We start from the raw sequence: 22905 nt of genomic DNA on the forward strand, positions 1-22905 counted from the left end.
TCCGGCGCCCGCGGTGACCGCCGCGCTACTGACGGCGCTCGCCGCCGTGCTCGACACTGTGGCGCACTCCAGCAGACACGCCAGGTACTGTGGCTACTAGAGCCTGCTCTCGCACACGTCCGGCGCCCGCGGTGACCGCCGCGCTACTGACGGCGCTCGCCGCCGTGCTCGACACTGTGGCGCACTCCAGCAGACACGCCAGGTACTGTGCCAACACCGGCTCCAGTAGGCAATAGGAAAGGCGGAAGCTGGCGGGAGTTTGGTGTTATTCCTAATATCCGCCCTGTTCTGGGAAATGCGCCTGCCTGAGAAGAGGGACGTCCTTATCTTTAGGGCACTTCAAGAATGAAGGGAAGAAGAAGACGTCATGAAAACCAGTGTCTACATATTTTTTTGTTTACGTCTTCTTAAAGTTGTAAACACCAACGTAGTACATCAACATAATGTTGTGGTGGTGTTTTAGTGTAGTGATGTGGTGTTTTAAGTGTAAATTGGTGTGATAACGTTTATTCTGTTGTCATCAGGTGGGACTGGGTGACGGGTGGTCGTGCAGGCGGCTCGCACTCGGGCGGCGAGGCGCAGGGCTCCCCGCGGGCTAACGAGTGCAAGCTGCACCGACGCAAGCTGCACAAGAAGTTGCTGCATCAGATGCAGGAGTTAGAAGCCGCTAGGCGAGGGATACAGGTCGCGCTTGAGGATCAGCAGGTGAGTTTATTGATTAGATGCCTATGTTTTTTACATATAATAATAAAAATCAAGCAATGTTTATTAACTGTGAGCAAACTACAGCTTGTATCGTGTGGTATAATTTCGCAGTCAAGATATGTTCCATCTATCAATGACATATTGCCTCAGGGGAGTTTTCCTAAAGACAATCAAATACAATAAGCTCAAAATTTGGCATGTGAAAACTTGTTAAATGTCATTGGTATAAAGTACATATTTTAAATCAAAAGTATATCTCTAACATATTGTTATGTTTATAACAGCGTGCCCGCCTCAGCCTAAAAGCCCGTATGGCTATGGTTGGCAAACGCGGCGGTTCCCGTGGCGAATCATCGAGCTCCTCTGGATCTGACGCGGTGCGGCCTCGGCCACTACCAGCGGCGTTAGCAGCGCGACTGGCGCATGCCCTGGTGGCTCATATGCTAGCTGCTGACACTTGCTCTCATGCTGATGCCCTCATGTTGGCTGCTAAGGTATGTGTTGATAACGAAAGGTCAGCGCCAAATGGGAGATCATGATACAAAGATCATTTAACAAGCACTTAAAAATCGACATAAAGTTCGTCTTATGATGTAGAACCAGCAAAAAACCGAAGTATACCCGCCCTTCACCTGCTTCATCTTAGTATTAGGGATGCATCCATATCGGCAATTGTCGATATCGATCTCGACTACAAAGTTATTTTTAGTTGTATATTAAAATGTCTAGTTTTCTCTAGAAATTAAATCACCTAACATAGTGTCAGAATTTCTTAATGATTACAAATATTATATTTCTCCATATTCATCAACAGGTAGTGGGAAGGCTATGCGCGTTATCAGGCGGCGCAAGCTTGCTAGATCCTTCATGCATCCTCGGCCTAGCCCGACTGGCGGTCACTCTGCCGCCCTGGCCGAGACATGCGCTAACAACGCTTTTACAGGTATTTATGTGATAGAATTTTGTATTATTTATTTACTGCTAGGTATTTATGATAGAGAAAGTTACAGAATTGAGGATATAAGGTCTTTAGGAGATGTAATTTAATTTCAAAATTTGGAACCTCCTGATCTCCATAAATTGGGGATTTCGTAGGCTGAGCGATAACTGCAATTTAAGTTGATTGTTTATCGGTATTTATATTAATGTTAAATATATTAAACTGGCTTGAATAATATATAAAATGCCCACTTATTTCCTAAATACACATTATAGTCCAGTAAACGCAATGTAGCAAGGGTCGGTTTCGTGCAGCGCTATTCAACGTAGGAAACTTCTACAAACTCCTGTGACCTTTCATTCTCTCCTCCAGGACCTAGTGGAATACGAATCAGGTGATTCCCCCTCGAGTCCTCCAAACGAAGAGTCGTGGAGCGGCGCTGGTTCCTCCCGCGTCATCCGCGTGCACTCCATCCCTGGAGCCGCTCCCGGCGTCAAAACGCGCAAGTTCAAGGGACCTACTGTTGCAGGTCAGTTTGCCTTATATATTTGTTTACTGCGGATTCTATAAGCTGTCTATCTGTTGATTTGCTACTAGAGATAGAATCTTGAGCATTTAGATAATGACGAATTCCCGTCTCTAGATAAGCGAATCAATAGATAAATAAGCTATTAAGTTAGGTAAATGTGCTGTTCGTGAGTTAACATGTAAATAATATTTAACCTTATGTGTCAGAGATATGATTCACTTTTGCATGGGCCCACAACATTTTGCTGGACAATAAATGAGTAGAGTAAGAATGAGCACATTTATCTGATCAGTACATTGATAGGGTGCTTACAGTAAGGGTGGTAAAGGGACACATTTTGTAAATATGGTTGTTTGTGTGGGTTGTGAAAATGTACAAAACTTCAAGACCTTTCTTTACAAGTTTAGTGATGTAATATGATTTAGGTCACGTCAATATTTAGTTCGCTACCGACTCGAGGATTTAACAAGTTTGTCAGTATAAATACGTCTAAGAAAATGCAGTCCTAAATTGTATCCGGATATAATTGACACCTCATCTAAAATCTCCGAACATTTGGGCAAAGGTTGAAATTTTTGATAGTAATAACTAAACTAGGAACCTTAGAATAATTTTATCATTATATAGATGCACATGCGTCATGTCAGACATTTGCAGTAAGAAATTAGCGTCATACTGCACTTTGAATGATTGAATGATTTGCATTATACACTAACATTTTCTCGCAGCACACGGATGAATATATTGCGTTCATTCCTCATTGTGTAGTCCTATATTATAATGCGTCTATGTGTAAAACGGAATATAACAATGTAAAATATGTTATACTTTATGTATAAGGTACATTCCCCATGTATTACTTATAAGTGAAAGTGTTTGTATTCCAAACAAACAAGTAGATGTCGTTAGTAAACTCATTTCTAATCCTACAAATCAGTGAAAACCGCATAGTGATGCACACAGGCACAGCTCTAACGAAACATTTCAAAATTGTAGTTAGGAATTTATTTTTGATTCGATTTTATTTTCATTCATTTTATTAATTTAAAAAACAAACACAAAATTTTATCCAAAATTAATGTTGTACAAGATCAATCTGGTTTTTCCTTATCGATATCGATAAAATTGACGAGTTACCCGTTTTCTAAAAGAGATAGCAGAATTGACTTGCTGTGTTATTGTTATTGCAGATTTGTTAGCGGATAGTTTTGGTCTGGGGAAGACTACCAACTTCAAGCCCAAACTATTTTCCACAGCAGGTGTCAATTTAGCAAGTAAGGACATTATACATAAAATAACAAGTCTATATGTCTGTAAGGTCGATGACCGGGCTTAGTTCGGTTTGCACTGATATGTAGTGTGTGTAGGACGACAGACCACACCTAACCGCTACACATTTGCATAGCACCATAGCCTCTAATCGATTATAACGATTGAGTAACGATTCGAATATCGATTGCGCTTTAGCGTGACTGTTTATTAGACGAATTGATGCGTTGATGTTTTTTTTTCTTTGCTTTTTTTATAACACGGACGGGCTTCTTGCTGCCTCTAAATGGGCTTTAAAGAAGGTTTTTATATACGAATTTAGAAACTACGCCTTACCTTAAAGGGCTAACATATTTGGGCAAACAGAGGTTCTAAATGATCATTCATATCGTCAACTGCTTGTATAAACATTTCAGGATCATAGCATTTCATGAAACGCATATTAGTGGAGCACGCTTAGTGACAGTTCATGAAACATTCACCATCATAGCAGCTTTACAATTTAATCTTTTGAGCGCCACCACATAACCATTTGGGCACTATTGAATTATTTTATGGGTGTATGATTTTTCATAAACTTAACCATTTTGGCGTCCAAAAGATTAACAACCACATAAAACACGGTTCTAGCATAAAACCTCGTTGTTATCGTTAAATGTGGTCAGCTTGTATCAGTTTGCTTTATCGATACTTTTCCATATCGATGTTTGACCGATGTATTTCCTTCTCCCTAGATATCGATGTGGAAGAACAGTTGACTCAGGTAGCCGAGTCTGATGACTCGGAATCTTCGGAAGAGAAGTTAGAACAGTACTTTATTGATGCTGTCAAGAAGGAGACTAGAACGAAACTGGTGGTTGATAATAGTTCCAGGTAAGTTATGATCAGAGAGTAGTTCTTTCTTGTGCATTGTTGATTGATATTTTTGCTTTGTTTTATTCTTAGAAGATTCATAATAAATTGCGTTGTTTTTTGTGTGTTTTACCAACAAACATTTTTTTTTTCTCTCTTTTAAATATGTACATACTTAGATACCAGTTTTAAAACTTTTTTACACCCAGGCCTAATAATATCTTTTGAGGTTGACTGAAGAAACTAAAGCTTTAAATCAGATTTTCTTGCAAATAAATGTAACTTAGAAATGTATTCCATGTGTCTAGCAACGTATCAGTATGCTGGGACGCGCGTCTAGAAGCTGGAGGAGGGGGCTGCGGCGGCGCAGGTGAAGCCCACGCTCGACGGGCCCTACTGGGTACCGCGGGGGCCCTAGCGGCCGCCGTGCGGGCCCCGCCCCCGGCCCCGCCGCCGCCGCCGCGGGCCCCGCCGCCACCGCACAGGCCACACCCGCCGTTAACACACACGCTCTATGATGTGTTTAGACATCTGGCTTTGGAGTTCCATTATCAGGTGAGATTCCAAACTGTGTCACAATAAAAATTGGTTACACTATCTCAGTATAACTAGTTATGTACTGACAAGGATATTATCAATACCTAGGGAAAGTCGTATAAATATTTATTATTTTTTCTACGTGTATGCGTAGGAAAAACTGTGTTCTTTTTTCTCAACTTACTTAACTTTCTTAACTGGCGGCATAAGATGTTGCAAGAAATACGACAGGAGAAGGTACCTTAGGGTATAGGCTTTTGTCCTAAAGTGGACGTTTTTAGGCTGTGGCGAAATCATTTTTGACGTATTTTAAATGTTTTATTGCAGATGGACTGCACCTTCATGGAGAACGTGATCTCTCTGTGGCTGACGCTGAACGGGTCGGCGTGGGGCAGCGGCGGCGCGTGGTCGCTGGCCACGCTGGCCGTGCCCGCCGACACGCCGCGCATCCGCCTCGCCTCCGACACCGTCAACGCCACGCTGCACTCGCTCTGCACGTACGTATATACCACATTTATATTGAAAAACAACTGTTTTCAGTTGCACCCGCGTCCCGTGGAAACTATTGTCATTACCCGTACCGCCTATATGGTACTCAATTAATCGTTATATTACTGTCAAGTTACAACAAAACTTATTGTGTTGTTTTTGCGTAAAATAGGAACAAACATCCAAACATACAAACTTGTTCTTTTATGATATTAGTTGGATTATTTACAGGAGAAAAGGGCTACAAAAATGTCCGACAAATATTTGTATATCAATTATTTTATTCCCCAGCACATTATAAAATAACAATATTTATCTCATGCATAATTGATCTCGCATAATTAATCTAACACAAAATTATTCACAGGTTAGAAAACATATCACTGAGATGTTGGGTATTATCGATGCAGGCTTTGGCGTGGATTGCAAGCTTGCCGTTACAGGTAAATTATTTTATTCTCTACGAAAGACCAAAATGAGCAAAAAAAAAACAAAATTTCATATAAAATGTCTTTTATTTCTCGTGTGTATCCTAAAAATATTGTTTTGTTTCACAGACTGAAGGAAGTAGCACTCAGACTATGGGTCGCGTTATACTGGAGTGCGAGCATTTCGTGCCGGCGCTAGTCAAGTTTATTACTATGAATGTCAACACAGATGGCGCTGTTTCTTCTTCTGAACCTTATTTGGTAAGAAATCATACTTTTACAAGTAAATACTGATAATAAGTAATCACGTTTTATGCCTAATGTGTAGTAAACAGTTGTTTGAAGAGTGAAGTTTATGTTGCCAAAAGCGCTGTAAAAAGCTCTTGGCTAAGTCAAAGCTGCGAGAATCAATCGATTGTAAAGTTAAGCAACGTTGGCGCGGTCGATACGTGGATGAGGGGGGGGGGGGATTCTGACAACTTACTAAGGGATGGGCCGCTTAACTGGGTTAAGGAGGTCGGATAGGTAGTCGTTCCATGTAAAACTCGGCTGTATCCGGTTACATTGGAAGCCGACCCGAACTTGGGAAAAGGCTAGACATAATAATTATGCTGATCCCTATATCGTTGTCATCTGTTGACAGGGCGGCGCACAAATAGGCGCTGGAGCTGGCGCAGCCTCCGCCTTACACTCCGTCGTATCGCGCGTGATCTGCGCCCGCGGCGCGGCCGGTGCTCTCGCCGCTCTCCGCGCGGTGTGCGGCGTGTGGCGGCGCGAGGCGGAGGCGGGGCAGGCGTACGACCTGCAGGCCACGCTGCTGCGCCTGGCGCACCCCATGCTGCAGGTGCTGGCCGCCAGGCACGTGCACCACGCGCTGCCGCTCTTCCTTACTGTCGGTGAGTTAGCGTACAACACTGGTAGTGATGTTAATTCAATCTATTGTTGATGTCAAGCAGGAGGAGGTATGCATATAGCACTCTCCCATAACAGGCCTGCTGGAAAAGATATCTTATGAAATAAGCTGTGCCTTTGTGCATTTTTTTCTATTTTTCTTCTTGTTTGTGTTCTTTGTGTAACTATGTACATAAACTGTTAAATATATTAATAAATACACATTACATATTGTGTATTATGTAAAGGATGATGGATAAAATTAATAAAAATCGTTCTGTCTTTTTATAATATTTTTTTTTTATTAAAGGCAGTTATAAGGTAGAAACATACCCAAACTAAAACATTTGTTGATCAATCATTAAACTGTGAAACCAGCATACACACTTGTGTAGAAAAAAATACAGATTTTTATGAAGATTGAATACTTTGTTTAATTGATTTTGTTACCGACAATTTTGAAACACGTTAACTATCATCCCTAGCGCACCAGTCAGTATGGTGGGTACGCGAGAGCAGCGGCTGGCGCGGCTCCGGCGGCTCGGAAGCCCGTCTCTCCGGCCTCCTCGCCGACGTACTAGCTGGCGGCGGCTCCGGGGCCGCCCGCCGGGCTCCGCTGCGCAGAGCAGTGTTAGCGCAGCTGCTGCATTACTGCCGTAAGCTGCTCGCTGTGCCGCTGCCGCCGCAGCATCTGCCTGCTGCCGTGAGTATTATTGTGCTAAGTTGTTGTTGTTGAAAATATTGAGTTCTGCTCTTCGCATTATCACAGATATATTGACATTAGAAAAAGTTACGAACACAACTCATTCATTGCAATCATTGACCCACTAATGAGTTACGAAATCTTTTCTATGTTTATTATTTGGTAAATCTGCTAACAAAAAACTAAACATTTACATAACGTTACACATCTAAATATATTAGTCAGAAGTTGAATGATAAAACATAGAACATTTGCAACATATAACAGGAAAATATCTGAACACTAGTCTTTACAAGAGTAAAAAAAAACATTATCTTTAATCTGGGAATCCCCGTCTGGGAATGAATAACATAAGAAACATAGTGTTTATGACTCAAGTGATGTAATATGGCATTTCTTAGTTAAACTTTTTGCAGTAAACAATGAATCCTTGTTTTGTGTTGTTCTGACAAGATTTTCTGTGAATTTGTTATGTTTTGGTTAGTTATATGTATAGTGTATAATGGTGGGTACAATTGGTTCTTTCAATTTTAGCTGTAACTTTTCAACGATATTTTAAAATAAAATTGATTTTGTCGCTGTTTTTGACGTAATTTATAACTTTTTTATCAAACTTTTTCGACTTATGTACTTTAGTTTGTTGTTTTGATATTAATGTCAAGGTTAACTACTTTTTTCGCCGTCTGATAAATATTATTAGTCGGACATTGGTATGTAGGAACCCTTACAGAGATATAAAAGTTATATTTTTTTCTTCCCAGTCGTCATCAAGCCCTTCAGTATCAACAAGCGGAGAGCAATCACAGACCGATGAGAGTAAGGCACAAAACAGCAGCACTGCCGAGGCGACCAATGTGGAAGACGAGAGGAAACAGCAGGCTGCGAGGACGCCGTGCTTTGCTGACACTGGTAGGATTATTTTTCCTTATTTAACTTCTAACAGCTATTTCTATTTACAGATATTTCGAGTTTATGACCCGAACACAAAATCTTAAAATGTAGATAAAAAATTACAGTTCTTGTCAAGTATCTTTGCTTACATAAATGCAAAGTAATGGGGCGAGAACTGTAGAATTTTATTTGATGACAGCTTACAGTTATTTTCTCCTAAAAAAAAAAAAAAAAAAACTTGTAGAAGATCATAAAAAATGAATATTTCTATATCCACTGCTTTTTGAAATCTAAGGAATATGTTAGAAATCTACAAGGAATTGTTTCTCTAATCAATGTTCTGTTTTTGTCAACAGTACTGCAACATCAACAAATCATGCAGAAGTTCTACAGGACGCTCTCGATATGCGACGGCATGAACACTGTCGCATTGAATTCAGGTAAATAACATACAAAACTATTCCACAATATTAAATAAATAATTATTTTACTGCAAGTACAGTTGATCAAAATGTGGTTATCATCCCCTCTAAGATTCAATTGAATTTCGGGAAGCAATATTATTATATTATGATTTCCTCTTTCCAAATTTTTTTTTTTCAATGATTCTTATCCAACTGTATTGCATTTACCTTATATTATGTGACTGTTACAGGCATGAGTTCAGAGCCATCGTCTCTGAAGGAGGAGGTGTTCTGGCTAGTAGCCCATATGGCTACCGTAGCATCAAACCCAGCGCTCATGGTCACCAGCCTCATGGAGTTCCTCAGTGAGTAACACGAAGGTTTTATTTATATTATTATCTATGAATCATATGGCAAAGAAGTAGTCAATTACTGTTAAAAAGGATCATGTTTTAAAGGCAACTTTTTGTGTGGTGCTACTTCAGGAAACTTAATCAGAGGTTTGAAAATTAAGAAAATAATAATTAAATACATAGTTTTACTGTGTTGTATCAACACCATGGTATTTCAATTCACTGGTAAATGCCACAATGTGTTAAAAACTCAGCTACCATAACATAAAAACAAGTAAATTAAAATTCTTCATTACAGAGAAAGAAGAAGTAGTGAATCTATCTCAAGCAATGCAACAGCTGATCATCCGAGTGCTCGACTACCCAGAGGCACTCGCCGCTTTCATAGACGCGGGCGGCTTAGAACTCGCGCTGGAAAAACTTACCGCTTGTCATCAGGTATGTAAATAACTACAGTATATAATATGTCAAGAAAACACTGTCAGACCACTGAAGATATTGTTAGCTAACAATATGAGATTCTATTTTTGTAGATAAGAGCTGAAACCAATTAAAAAAAATATAGCGCCGGGTCCAGAGGTCAAATCTTGCTTAAGCGTACCGGCCGCGCGCACGCGTTCTTTTTTTCATATTAAGTGTTGTCTAAAGTTATTATAATGCATATTATATATACAGTCCGCATTATTTACTCCACCTGCTGAGCTATCGTAGCGCCAAGTATTCAAGACCATTCTCCATTTTTATCGAAGTGTTATGATCGGAAAAGAACACTCACATAATTGTCCTTACAAAGTCATAAGTTTGAATGATTTTTCTAGTGTATTCTTATATTAAATAATTATTTATTGTTCCCAGGCCGGTCCCAGCAGTGGACAAGGCTTAGTATCGTCCCTAATGAACTACTTGAAGCTGCCGCCACAAATGATGAACTTGTCTACGCCGGCGTCGGGCAACAAGAAGAATCAAACGCCTGTTATTGAGACCGCTAATGGATTGGTTAACATTGCTCCTCTATGTAAGTCTAAGTTGAAGATTTGTGTGTCTTACTCTTTCTAGAAACGATAAGGGGTCTCAATAAGAGTTCCTTTTTTTTAATTTTAAAATAAAAACAAGTGTTTTTTTGATACAGATGTGATATTTTTATTGTATTGTAAGGAAGACATGTTCCGATTAGGTATGGAATAAAATATCCGGCAAATAACCTCCACTTATTGAGGCACCCTATACTTTCTATTGCTTTCTATCGCTTGTGGAGTGTGTGGAGATTTTCGTAGCGAAATAAACATTGCAGTAGTAAAGCAAGCGTTTAGAAGAAAGTTTCATTTTGTCTTGTTTTTTGTTTTAGTATTTTTTAATGAAGAATGTTGTTGGAATTTTCAAATTATATGTTTGATACGACTTCTCTCCAACATACTTCCAATCAATAACTTCGAACATTTCTGTCCCCAGGTACGGTATCATGCGGCAATCCTACCGCCCAAGCAGCGGACGTACTTCTGGACGGCGGAGGCGGCATGAGCGTCCGCGGCGCGTGCGCGGCTCGGCGCGTCCGCGCGGCCGCGTGGTCCTACCACTTCTTCAGCGCGGACGACGCCTCGCTCGCTCTGACGCTGACGCTTCCGTATGCCGTGCAGCTGCATGAAGTCCAGTTGCAGCCGCATCTTACTAGTTTGGCTAGTGAGTAACTATTTAATATTTTTTTTGTAGGATGTGCTTTTATTTAATACATTTGGAAAGCTTTATAACTTATGCCTTGATAAGAATACTTCAAGTAAAAAATCACTTCGTCATATTGTATGAAAGTCACCAATTCGAAATTTAAAAGTGACTGGCAAAAAGTAATTATAAATATTTATTTTGCAAAAAATATGTACAGTCAACTTCAGATCAGTGGTAACAGTTTTATAGGAAAATCGTACTTATTACTATTGGGTTAAGGTGCATGACAGTTACCACTGACGTGCGGTCTACCGTACGTTTGTGAAAATTTATTTGTTTCTGTGAATTTTATTTTTATTAATAAAGTACATAAATCGAAAATTACTTACCATCTATCAATATATTGCCGTATCGCTAACCATACATTTCTACTCTCAGCTTGCCCCGGCGCTGTAGGCGTTGAAGCCGGTTGCGGCGGTACACTAGCTCCATTAGGCCCTCCACAAAGCACTGCCGGCATGACCTTCATCCGTCTAGTAGTAGCCAGGCCAGTGGTCTGTACCACTGTGCAGATCCGGCTGTATAAGCCTCGAGACTCGTCCAATATGGGCCTGCTGCAGTTGAGGCTGTTGGCTGCGCCTGCTTTTAACAGTCTTACTACTACGCCTGTCACGTGAGTATTGCAATTATCGTTTAACTTCCGAACTTTGATATTTCCGTACTTAATCTTCGCGAGTTTTCTTGGCCTTGGCCGTCAATCATGATTAAAATTAAGAAATAATTAAATTGTATATAACATAATTATCTTTATGTGGCTGTAAATAATCCTCAGTTGCTAGCATAATAATTATACTGTAGTGAAAGAACATACATAATGTACTATGGAAGTGCATACAACTACCTATGGTATTTCGGCAGTTATATTTCGTCGACTTAGACTAATTCGCGGGCAGCAGCTAGTTAAGAAATAAATAAATTGTATGTAACTTAATTGTATATACTTCTGATATATATAGATTCTGAATTCTTGCAGTGGGGTTATACTCAATTTTTTTTTACTGACTTCCCAAAAAGGACAAGGAAATCTTATTTAGTAAACAAATCAGTAACGTAAGTACCTATTTCCCTTCCAGCAGCAACAACTGGGCCTGTGTAGTGGCAGCATGCACCCGCGCCGGCAGCGCGGCCGGGGCCCGCCTCGCTCGCTCCCGCGCGGGCGGCGCCGTCAGCGCGCTCTGCGCATGCGTGGCGGCCGGCGGGGCTCCGGCTACGCATGCACATGCGGCGTTACTAGCGGCTGCACGACATGCGCCGGAGCTGAGGGGCCCGTTGATTACAGCGCTGTTGAATATGGACGCTCACGCGCATGCTCATGGTGAGTTGTGATTGTGGATATGAAGTTTGTAACTTAATGATTATGTTAATTGTATGGTATACTAAAACCTAATTGGACCATGTAATTATAACGATAAGCAAACCATTATGAACCATATGGTTGCCACTCATTGATCAAATCAGCAACTTTGAAAACTAAAAATTGCTCGTTATCGTTAAAGGTAAATGCTGCAATAAATCTGAAGTATTCCGCATCAAATCAAATAGACATAAATAAATGGATATCCAAAATTATTTGCCTGAATGTTTACAACTATATAGTCTGAAATTCTGATTTTTCTTCCATTTTTACGGCTTTTTAATAATATCTTATTTCATTCTAGCTTTCCAAGCACCCACAAACGGTCGCGTGAACGGCAGCATGTGGGCGGTGTGCGAGCTGGTGCGGCAGCTGTGCCGCTGGTGCGCGGACGGCGCGGTGGCGGCCTACGTGCAGTGGCTGGCCGCCGCCGCCGAGCTGTGGCTGCGCCAGCGCGAGCCGCCCTCCGCTGCGCTGACTCACACACTAGCGTCGGTATGTACAGTGTAGCACAGCATGTCACAAGACATACTGCATATCAACTCCGACACGACCTGATGAATCAAGCTCCATAAGTGGATGCTACGGGTTGTTCGAAAGAGATACCGCGGCCCTGGTACATAAAAGACCTACGACGGAACACGACGGTTTTTGTCAGTAAGAGTCTGACACTCCCTCACCGCTGCTAACCCACAGCGGGAGGGGTAATTTGATGATTTTTGACGTCGTTAAAAAAAAAAATAGTAATTTTAGGTTAAAGTTATTTCGAAGTCTCTGTCGGCAGAGGATGTATGGGATATTGAATCAAGTGTTTAGATGGCGATAGAATCGCTCACGCGCCGACTTGTAATGATCAGGAACCCTCATAGGATCCCACGACATGGCAGGAACATATTCCTTACGTTATGATGAAATATCGAGCTTTAAACATGCCTACCACTTGAAGCTTACTTCTTTGGCATATTAAAAAAATGGCTTAACATTAGACACCATTACATTATTACTTTTCCTTCCCAGGTACTGTGGACACTGAAAGAGAAGCGTATACTGGATAATTTGGAGGAGCTGATCACGGATGATCTATTCGAGCTAGTGTACACGTGGGTCAAGGATGTGCCCGAATCTAGTCTGCTCAAGAAATCCTTAGACGCCAGTGAGTTTGCTTTGTTTTACCGATACTGTTACGAAAAGTTTATCGATGTATAGAATTTTAGTTACAATGAGCTTTTTGGTGAACGGCTAAATTATTTCCGAGTCTTTTAAAGTTAAGAAAATTAGGTTTTTCACAAAATTAATATTGATTATTTCTTAACTGTTTTCATTTTTCTTCGCAGTTTTATGCTCCATGTGTTACATCAGGCCGGAATTATTCAGAATGCTTTTAGAACACATGGACATACCTATGGATCAAGACGAGAGGTAAGACTTCATACTATGTTTGATATTAAATTAACGCAATATGGTTCAAAATGGTTTGGTACAGTGACTGCACTGTGAAAAACTTTAAGCGCAGCGCAAACCATTTTTCGCTGTCGAATTATTAACAACATTGTCATTCATCGGTCAAGTCATTTATTATTTGCAAACATATATAACTTATAGTATTAAAATTCACATGTTAAAAATTTGGTCTTATCTAATTGGGAACAATGTTGATAATGAACAGCAATGCCTGACCGAATGAGAATAAAATCTCATCACGATTCTCTCACCCCCAGCATGGAAGGTCTAACAGACGACACAAAGGTCCAGTCTCCTAGCGCAACCCCCTCAGCGCCGTCGTCATCAGCCACCGCAGCCCCCGTGTCGTGGGAGGCTCGTGGCTGGCAGCTGCAGACCATTGCGGCGGCTGCCATGTCGCCTGCCGCTACACTCGCGTTGCTGCACTCCAGGCTACCCGCTGCCGTTGTTAAGGCTATTGCTGGTTAGTGAGAAAATAATAATTATAAGAAGTGAATCAGGGACCAATCATCCATCCTCCGAGCTTTTTTCCCAACTACATAATGTTGGGGTCGGCTTCCAGTCTAACTGGATGTACCTGAGAACCAGTGCTTTACAAGGAACACCTGCCATATCTCACCCCCTCAACCCAGTTACCCGGGCAACACAATACCCCTTGGTTAGACTGGTGTCAGACTTACTGGCTTCTGACTACCCGTAACGACTGCCAAGGATGTTCAATGTCAGCCGGGACCTACAGTTTAACGTGCCATCATAATCAAAAATAATCAGGAACCAATGTCCTACTATAATTATTAAATGCCTGTTTAGATTGTAAGGCCAATGAGGTATTACAGTAAGACACTGTTGGGGATATAAGAGGCACCTCCGAAGTCCATTTACTCCTGGATTTTGTAACTTATCAAAAGTAGAATAGTTGGTATGAAAAGTAAAAAAGTTCGTAATAGCACTATTTATAAGCAGTTTTTTTTGCATCAAGTTTGACTATCAATATGTTGTGATTGATGGAAAAGTTACAGTTACAGCATTTTTTTATCGTCCCACTGCTGGGCACAGGCCTCCTCACACACGGAGAAGGATTGAGCGTTAATCACCACGCTACACATTGATAGAAAAGTTACTAAAAGATAATTTCTCTTGCAGACTTTAGCGAAGCAAAACTAGAATTAATCAAGACCCAACAAGGCTCCGCAGAGGACGTGCAAATGACCGACCCGGACAAGGAGTCCCAGCCCAAGTCTGACCTGCCTTCAATGAAGAGTGTGCACCAGCTCGTGGAGTGGGCTCGAGCTGTCTGCTTTTCCAAGAGGCTGAAGGACTGGTTGGGAGGACCAGGGAATACGTTCTGGAAGCCGTTGCTCACGCTGCTGTGTCATCCTAGACCGCATTATAGGTATTTGTTATGTTAACTTTTTTATTAAAAATGTGTTATTGTATTTCATGAACAAAAAGAACAGTTTGTCCTGTCGGCAACTTTTGTATTGGAAACAAACTAGCATTACATATTTATTACACATTACTACAGTAACAGCATTTTTTGTCTAAATAAATTCTTTGATAAGAAAATGGTATGAAGCTTGCTCCCTGTCATGCATATTCCCTTGCTATCTTACTTCTTAAAACCTAATGTGTTTGTCCCTAGACTGTAACATTACTTTCTGACCTCCGCCTAACTCATTTATGTACCTAATTATTATTGCTTTCTCCAGCAGTACATGGCAGGAAGACGCTCAGTACGCTCAGCTAGAAGAGAGCACGATTCGTCTGTTCGCCGAGCTCACAGTATGTCACCCCGCCAACCAGAAGCTATTCGCCTCAACATTACACAGCATATTGGAGTCTATGCAGAGTACTGGTGAGTCTTTTGTTTATAACTTAAGGCCCTCTTATAGGCCCTGCCAGGATTGCGGCATTGTTCGAAAGAGTTACTCCTATGACAATTAAGACAGTTGCGAATATTTACACATCTTGACACCATAATGCCACTTACCTGACAAAAGTTTTGTTACGAAAGTATACAAATGATTGCCAAGTAAATTTTTTACGAAATAAAATAGTAGCTATAAGCTCGTTCTCACATAGAAAATTCAAGTAAATACGAATAAATATCGGCCATAAATAGATAAAATTCGCGATCGAAAAATAAGGAAATGGGGCGCGCAATGTGAATTAATAAAAAAAAAATCATAACAAAGAAGGTTCTGAATTCAAAATGACATGAGCTGTGTTCCGAAGCTAGTGCTTGGGACGTCACGTCAACTTGTGTCACCGTGGCCCTCCAGTACAATATAGCGTCGGCTCGTGACGTCACAAACACTGGCCAGTATACTGATTTTAATTTCGGAACACTGCCATGATATTTACTAGCAATCCACATGACGTTCTAAATTCAATTTACTTTGTCGCTTTAGAGAGGATTATAGCCCGATGGGACGGCAATCCGACACGATCGGAGAGAGATTGTGTATGTTATTGAGTAGTGAAGGGCGGGCGTTTTGGGGGCTGTCTTTTGTAGATTTGACGTTCAAAAAGTGCTGATTTTCAGCCTACTTTGAATAAATGACTTTTGATTTTGATTTGAGTTGTTAACTTGCAACATGTTTGTGTTGCGCAGAGGGTATCTCCGGGTTCACGCGGGCGCTGATCCTGCGGCTGGTGCTGTCGCCGGAGCGCGTGTGGGTGTCGCTGCGCTGGGCGGAGGGCGGCGGCGCCAGCACGGGCGCCGCGCACCCCGCCTGCCTCGGCCACGCCGTGCTGCCGCTGCCGCTGTGCAGCACCGTGCGCGCGCTGCTGGCCGACCACCGCCCGCCCAGTCAGTATACTGTACCTAGCTGCTGCTGCCTGCCTCGGCCACGCCGTGCTGCCGCTGCCGCTGTGCAGCACCGTGCGCGCGCTGCTGGCCGACCACCGCCCGCCCAGTCAGTATACTGTACCTAGCTGCTGCTGCCGCTCGGCCACGCCGTGCTGCCGCTGCCGCTGCAGCACTGCGCGCTGCTGGCCGACCACCGCCCGCCCAGTCAGTATACTGTACCTAGCTGCTGCTGCCTGCCTCGGCCACGCCGTGCTGTTGCTGCCGCTGTGCAGCACCGTGCGCGCTGCTGGCCGACCACCGCCCGCCCAGTCAGTATACTGTACCTAGCTGCTGCTGCCTGCCTCGGCCACGCCGTGCTGCCGCTGCCGCTGTGCAGCACCGTGCGCGCGCTGCTGGCCGACCACCGCCCGCCCAGTCAGTATACTGTACCTAGCTGCTGCTGCCTGCCTCGGCCACGCCGCTGTTGCCGCTGCCGCTGTGCAGCACCGTGCGCGCTGCTGGCCGACCACCGCCCGCCCAGTCAGTATACTGTACCTAGCTGCTGCTGCCTGCTTCGGCCACGCCGTGCTGCCGCTGCCGCTGTGCAGCACCGTGCGCGCTGCTGGCCGACCACCGCCCGCCCAGTCAGTATACTGTACCTAGCTGCTGCTGCCTGCCTCGGCCGCCGTGCTGCCGCTGCCGCTGTGCAGCACCGTGCGCGCGCTGCTGGCCGACCACCGCCCGCCCAGTCAGTATACTGTACCTAGCTGCTGCTGCCTGCCTCGGCCACGCCGTGCTGCCGCTGCCGCTGTGCAGCACCGTGCGCGCGCTGCTGGCCGACCACCGCCCGCCCAGTCAGTATACTGTACCTATTGCTGCTGCCTGCCTCGGCCACGCCGTGCTGCCGCTGCCGCTGTGCAGCACCGTGCGCGCGCTGCTGGCCGACCACCGCCCGCCCAGTCAGTATACTGTACCTAGCTGCTGCTGCCTGCCTCGGCCACGCCGTGCTGCCGCTGCCGCTGTGCAGCACCGTGCGCGCGCTGCTGGCCGACCACCGCCCGCCCAGTCAGTATACTGTACCTGCTGCGTCGCCGGAGAGCTGCTGTTGGCTGGCTCATCAAAGCTGTGTCTTCATCTCAAAGAGATAAATTCATTTTTACAGGAAAAATGCTCATGGAATCAACACAGGATGCTTTGAAAGACGGTGACCAGGTGTATTATAGTCTTACCGGTTAAAACTGCCGAGTTTCTTAGGGTGCGTCCACACTTGGCGAATGTGTCGCTAACTGCGCGCGTGTATTCTTGTGCTCGCCTAGCATGAGTTTGCACTAAAGAGGTGCACCAAACCACTGCCGTGACTGCATGAGCGCAGCTCGCAAACGGCTCACGAGTTCCGCATTCGCCAGATGTGGATCACACTAATATTACTCAGGACTAGAAACTTTTTTGACCTCTCCAGCTCAGGTTAGGAGCATCGCCTGAATGGCACACACTGTCCCTAAATCCATATCCCAGATCTTACAACCGAACCTCTCTCCACAGTGCCGATAATGGAAGACACAGCCAAGGTCTGCATGACCAACAGCCCAACTCCTGGCGGCAGTTCCGTGCTCCGCAGTGCTTCCGACACCGCCATCACCACGGTAGCCGAGGCCTGGGAGCTAAGCTTGGCTGCCGCTAGTGCTTCGAAAGACAAGCGGGTCAAAGATGTGAAGAATACGTCGTTGAAACAGCAGAATAATAAGAAGAGGCAGACTAAGACCAGTAATGATGCGTCTGTGCTGTCTGTTACTGATGGTGAGTTTGGTATATATTTCGCTTTGTCTAGGTAGGTGGTTGAAAAAACAAAATGTTTTCTTGTTGGGGGTTCTCAATCGTTCTCAGTGTGAGAGGAGGCTTGTGCCCAGCAGTGGGATGATATAAAGGCTGATGATAATGATGATATTGGGAGTGATTATCTAGAAGTGTAGTTGTCGACGTTATGCTAAATCCGCTTGTGGTACTCTCGAGATATTTTAGCAATAAATGTTATCGAAGTAGCAACAAGCAGTTGAGAATAATACCTTCATATTGATTGGGCACACGTCCTACTAGATACGAGACATTATCATCTGCCTAGCTTTTCCCTACTTGTTAGGGGTTGGCTTTCAGCTTAGCCGGATGCAGCTGTGTACGAGCGTGTCCTAGATATGACACAACAGACCTCAATTATGTCTCTAGAGCAGTGGTTCTTAACCGGTGGTCCGCGGACCACTGGTGGTCCCTGGAGGCATTCCAAGTGGTCCGCGAAGCATTGCTTCGCGACGTTGCTAATCTAACTTTATTTTTAACGACTTATCTATGCGAACAGGGGTTTTCACATGGACGTATTTAAGATATCCATCTTACTTGTCCAACAGAAAAAAATATATATTTGGGCTACATTTTACGTAATTTGGCTTTGAGTCTTAAAAAATAGTTAAAATTTCGCGCTCGCTTCGCTCGCGTATTCAGAAACTGTGTGCCCTTGTTTTTGCATTTGTCATCAAACAAAAAGTTAAGTAGGTACGTTCGGGCCACATTTTACGTAATGTTTGGTTTGAGTCCGAAAAAAAATTCGCGCTCGCTTCGCTCGCGCATTTGGAAACAAAATACATAGGTACAAGAGTAGGTACTTGTAAACGATGCGTTTTGTAAACGATTTGTTTTGTATTCTTTATCAAAGAACCGTCAATTTAGATTTAAACCATTTTGGTGGTCCCCGGCAAGACAAACTTTTGATAAAGTGGTCCCTCATGCCAAAAAGGTTAAGAACCACTGCTCTAGAGACTAATGGACGTCCTCAGAGACATTTAATGGTTACTTAAGCCATTCCTTAGTGAAGTGAAAATGGGTCACTAAGGAGTGACTTAAGTAAATCATTAAATGTCTCTTGAGTGTGGTAAAATCTATAAACCCGCGGTTTTCTAAGTTTTACTATATTATGTTTATTTTCTGTACAGATTTAATAGAAACATCGATCCGCGTGCAAGTGCCGGGGCTGGAGGGCTTCATCCCGCCGAGCACGACGCTGGCGCAGCTGACGGCCGCCGTGCCGCACGTGTTCGGCCCGCACCTCGCGCTCACGCTGCATCTCAACACTAACACTGGTGTGTACAGACCAGACATATTGCTAGACTTCTTTTTTGTCATTAGCACTCTCAACAAAGTCGTCGTGGTCATCACTTGAGCAAGCTCACGTGATCAGTGGCTTCACAACACGCCGCCACTCCTCTCTTATAGCCGCCTTCCTCGTGTATTCGTGTAATGTTGATTAAAGCCATTTTACTACTACTTTTATCTGGTCAGTCACAACAAAAATAATCAAGTGGCAAAATTTTTCAGCAAATTAATGAACGCACAGAAATTAAAAAAGAAATCCTAAATACTTTCAGCTGTGTTAAAACTAGTCTTGTGTTTACCAATCTCATGACCCTGTCTCATTTTAATTGGAGTCTACGCAGCATATTTTTTTCTTCCATACTGTTTTGTTGACGTTATCTCACAAGTGTCAATTTTCCCAGCCATTTCGTCTTTTACATTAATTCACAACATTTTATTCATTCCTCTGCAACCCAACAAAATAACGCTTGCCTTCTTGGACGACCACTCTAGGAACTTTTTAATTATCTGATAATTTATCTACTCACAGAAGCATGGACGGGCCCAACATGGGAAGGTGCGAACACAAGCACAAACACAAACTCGAGCAGTACAAACGCTGCAGTGGGTGGGTCGGCCGTGCTGCGCTGGTTCGGCGCGGTGGGCGGGCTGGCGCTAGTTGCCGCCCGCCTGCCCCGCCCACACGCCCCGCCCCCCGAACCGCCCGCGCTCGTGCATCACCATCATGACCTCGACTGGGTGAAACTCGACGATCCTTACGAGGTAACACTCCACACTTTGTATATTATTGCTCACTGATCGTAAAGGTATTGCAATTTTGTAATCTTTGAAAACGGCAAAAAACAACTTTAAATAATTCGTCAAGAACACATTACAGAGAGAATTGAATACGCAAAAAATTATAGGAAAAATATTTAAGAATAATAATTGTAGGGCTTCTTTTTTTTTAACAACGTCGAAAATCATCAAATGACCCCTCCCGCTGTGGGTTAGAGGCGGTGAGGGAGTGTCAGACTCTTACTGACTAAAAACCGTCGTGTTCCGTCGTAGGCCTTTTTATGTGCTAGGGCCGCGGTATCTCTTTCGAACAACCCGCAGCCCCAATAATTGTAGGGCTGCATTCTATTTACAAACTTTTGAAAAAAAATGGGATCCACCCTGGCTGGTGATTTTATGAAATTCAAATAAAAAACTGATAATTCTTTCCTGTTCTAAATTTGTAGATTTCTAAAAGCGATAAATCTCTGTTATCGATATCGATAATTTCGGTCGTTTCAAATTGCATTACCTATTCCGATCATTAATAATGCCAATAATGGTGCATGGTGTGGGTTGCTTAGATCACTGCTATTGTTATGTTAACGCTCATTCTATAGTTTTTTTCATGGTTCATGGATAATGAGGTAAACTAACTTAATGTACAAGTATATTTTTAAATATTTAGTATGGATCTACCCTCTCATTTTAGATTTTTAATCTAGATTTTTTTTTTATTTGAAAGGAATAACAAACAGCAGTATATTACGTAGTAGGCACACAATATAGAGCTGGTCTGAGGACCTGCAGGGTCGATTTTAAAAACATTTATGTGTTTAATATCTCATTTGTCGAAGAAGGCTATGGGCTACTTTTTATCCGGGTGCGCGGAATAGTTCCCGTGGAATGCGGATGATGTAACAAAGACGCAAATTATACATTTTTGTACGATTGAAATGCTCTTAAGAAATGAATATATACTCAATAACACTAACAATACAACCTCACAACCCCACAATCCACCCGCAACTTACCCCCCTGCTTCGAATTCCTCAGCTTAAAGGACAGTTGTATGTATATTGCTAGTGTCCGTACTACTTACAGGAGGTGGTGGAGCTGGGCGTGTCCTCCGCCCCCGGGCTGGAGGAGGGCGGCTGCACCGGCGTCCCCGCCCACGCACTCATCGCGCTGGGCTTGTTGTTGAAGCTGCCGGGATATGCTGACGCGTTGTTGGATGAAGGCGCTAGAGCTTGTCATTTGTTGAGGCTGCTGCTGGGTGTTACGCATGATGAGGATGGACGTACGTATTGTTATTTATAACTTTTATGAGTGTTTTAATAGACCATATTTTTTGGTGGAATAGGTAATACAACATCCATAAAGGAAATAATAGGCTCGTGACTAAAATACGAGTGTCATTCTGTCGCGGCCCCATATAGAAATGGTTTATTTTCAGCGGCTCGAGCCTCTATGAATTATTTTTATTTTATTAATTTAATTGTCAGATCATTGCTGATTTCAAGGCACTGATCAAATTCTCAGTGTGATTAGTGTGAATGAGGGCCGATTTTTCAATCGCGAGATAACTTTGATCTGACAAAACATATATGTTTGAAGTTTAGATAGCTTTTTTAATAGAAAATATGTTAAGTCGCCATATTTATACCTCACATAAAAATTAATTGTTGGGCAAAAAGCATATAACCTCATTGCATATAACTCCTAAAATATCATCTTTATTTCTATACACAGGCAGCATCGCAGTAGGCGACGGTCGCTCGGGCTCGGGTTCGCTCGGCACGTTACCGTTCAGCGTGGTGGCCCGCCTGCTGGAGCGAGCGCCGCGCAACACCGACGACGGACGAGCGTTGCGAAGAGCCTTGTTACAGAGGGGAGCCGTGCGCCTGTTGTTGGCTTGTCTAGCTGTGTTCACGCATCATAAGCCTAATTCTAATGATGTGAGTATAACTTGCTTAAAAACATAAAAAAAAAAATTCAAATTAGGCTGACAAATCAGCACTTTTCGAACGTTGAAAACAATTACCCTTAAAGCCCACCCTTCACTACTTTCTATGTGTTTTTGTTGTAAGGAAGAAGTGGCGTCACAAACTCGCCAGCAACACGTGTTATTACATTATTTTCATATTCGTGACCGACGCATAGATAAATCAAAGTGATTCTATAAGGATTCCGTGTTTTCCTGTTGAGTTACGAAACTTTAAGCGATCCGCTAAAATTGCATTCAAAGCATGTAGAAATTCCCCAAATGCCCAAGAGAGATTTGACTGCTCGAGTTTTAAAGCTACACTATTCCCAATTAAGAAGCTATATTTTATTCTCGTGGGGGACGAACTTACCGCGGGAAGTTAGCTAGTCATTCACAAAAAGTCTTATTTCCTCTCTCGTTTACAGAATAGCCAAGGTTCGAACGGTTCAACAGGCAAGTCAGAAGAGAAGAGCCAGCTGTACTGGGCGAAGGGCACGGGCTTCGGCACGGGCTCCACGCAGCAGTCGTGGAATGTTGAGCAAGCGCTGGTCCGCCAGAGGACTGAGGAGGAACACGTCACTGTCCTGCTGCAGGTCAGTACAGCTTCCAGGGTTGAGAGAAGAGCCAGCTGTACTGGGCGAAGGGCACTAGGTCATTGGGGCAATTATAGAGTTACGACTACCAAGGTTGTGAGATTGGAAAACA

At 43.3% G+C, this 22905-nt stretch overlaps 1 protein-coding gene across 1 annotated transcript in view; it reads left to right on the forward strand.

Moving 5' to 3' along the window:
* Bruce (BIR repeat containing ubiquitin-conjugating enzyme) overlaps positions 1–22905 on the forward strand; it is a 54667-nt gene that overhangs the window by 26554 nt on the left and 5208 nt on the right. Inside the window, exons 18-50 of the mRNA XM_064039679.1 lie at positions 525–705; positions 990–1199; positions 1520–1648; positions 2018–2174; positions 3365–3448; positions 4178–4316; positions 4604–4850; positions 5160–5329; positions 5689–5764; positions 5879–6010; positions 6393–6645; positions 7126–7343; positions 8105–8252; positions 8591–8674; positions 8890–9003; positions 9290–9429; positions 9847–10006; positions 10441–10668; positions 11089–11323; positions 11784–12025; positions 12369–12559; positions 13082–13217; positions 13399–13483; positions 13783–13988; positions 14669–14918; positions 15238–15380; positions 16140–16337; positions 17859–18113; positions 19298–19444; positions 19987–20219; positions 21300–21513; positions 21966–22171; positions 22626–22793. Coding sequence (XP_063895749.1) covers positions 525–705; positions 990–1199; positions 1520–1648; positions 2018–2174; positions 3365–3448; positions 4178–4316; positions 4604–4850; positions 5160–5329; positions 5689–5764; positions 5879–6010; positions 6393–6645; positions 7126–7343; positions 8105–8252; positions 8591–8674; positions 8890–9003; positions 9290–9429; positions 9847–10006; positions 10441–10668; positions 11089–11323; positions 11784–12025; positions 12369–12559; positions 13082–13217; positions 13399–13483; positions 13783–13988; positions 14669–14918; positions 15238–15380; positions 16140–16337; positions 17859–18113; positions 19298–19444; positions 19987–20219; positions 21300–21513; positions 21966–22171; positions 22626–22793 — 5779 coding nt within the window. The remainder of the gene's footprint in view (positions 1–524; positions 706–989; positions 1200–1519; positions 1649–2017; positions 2175–3364; positions 3449–4177; positions 4317–4603; positions 4851–5159; positions 5330–5688; positions 5765–5878; positions 6011–6392; positions 6646–7125; positions 7344–8104; positions 8253–8590; positions 8675–8889; positions 9004–9289; positions 9430–9846; positions 10007–10440; positions 10669–11088; positions 11324–11783; positions 12026–12368; positions 12560–13081; positions 13218–13398; positions 13484–13782; positions 13989–14668; positions 14919–15237; positions 15381–16139; positions 16338–17858; positions 18114–19297; positions 19445–19986; positions 20220–21299; positions 21514–21965; positions 22172–22625; positions 22794–22905) is intronic.

This window comes from Helicoverpa armigera, chromosome 20 (assembly GCF_030705265.1).
Source record: "Helicoverpa armigera isolate CAAS_96S chromosome 20, ASM3070526v1, whole genome shotgun sequence".
NCBI lineage: Eukaryota > Metazoa > Arthropoda > Insecta > Lepidoptera > Noctuidae > Helicoverpa > Helicoverpa armigera.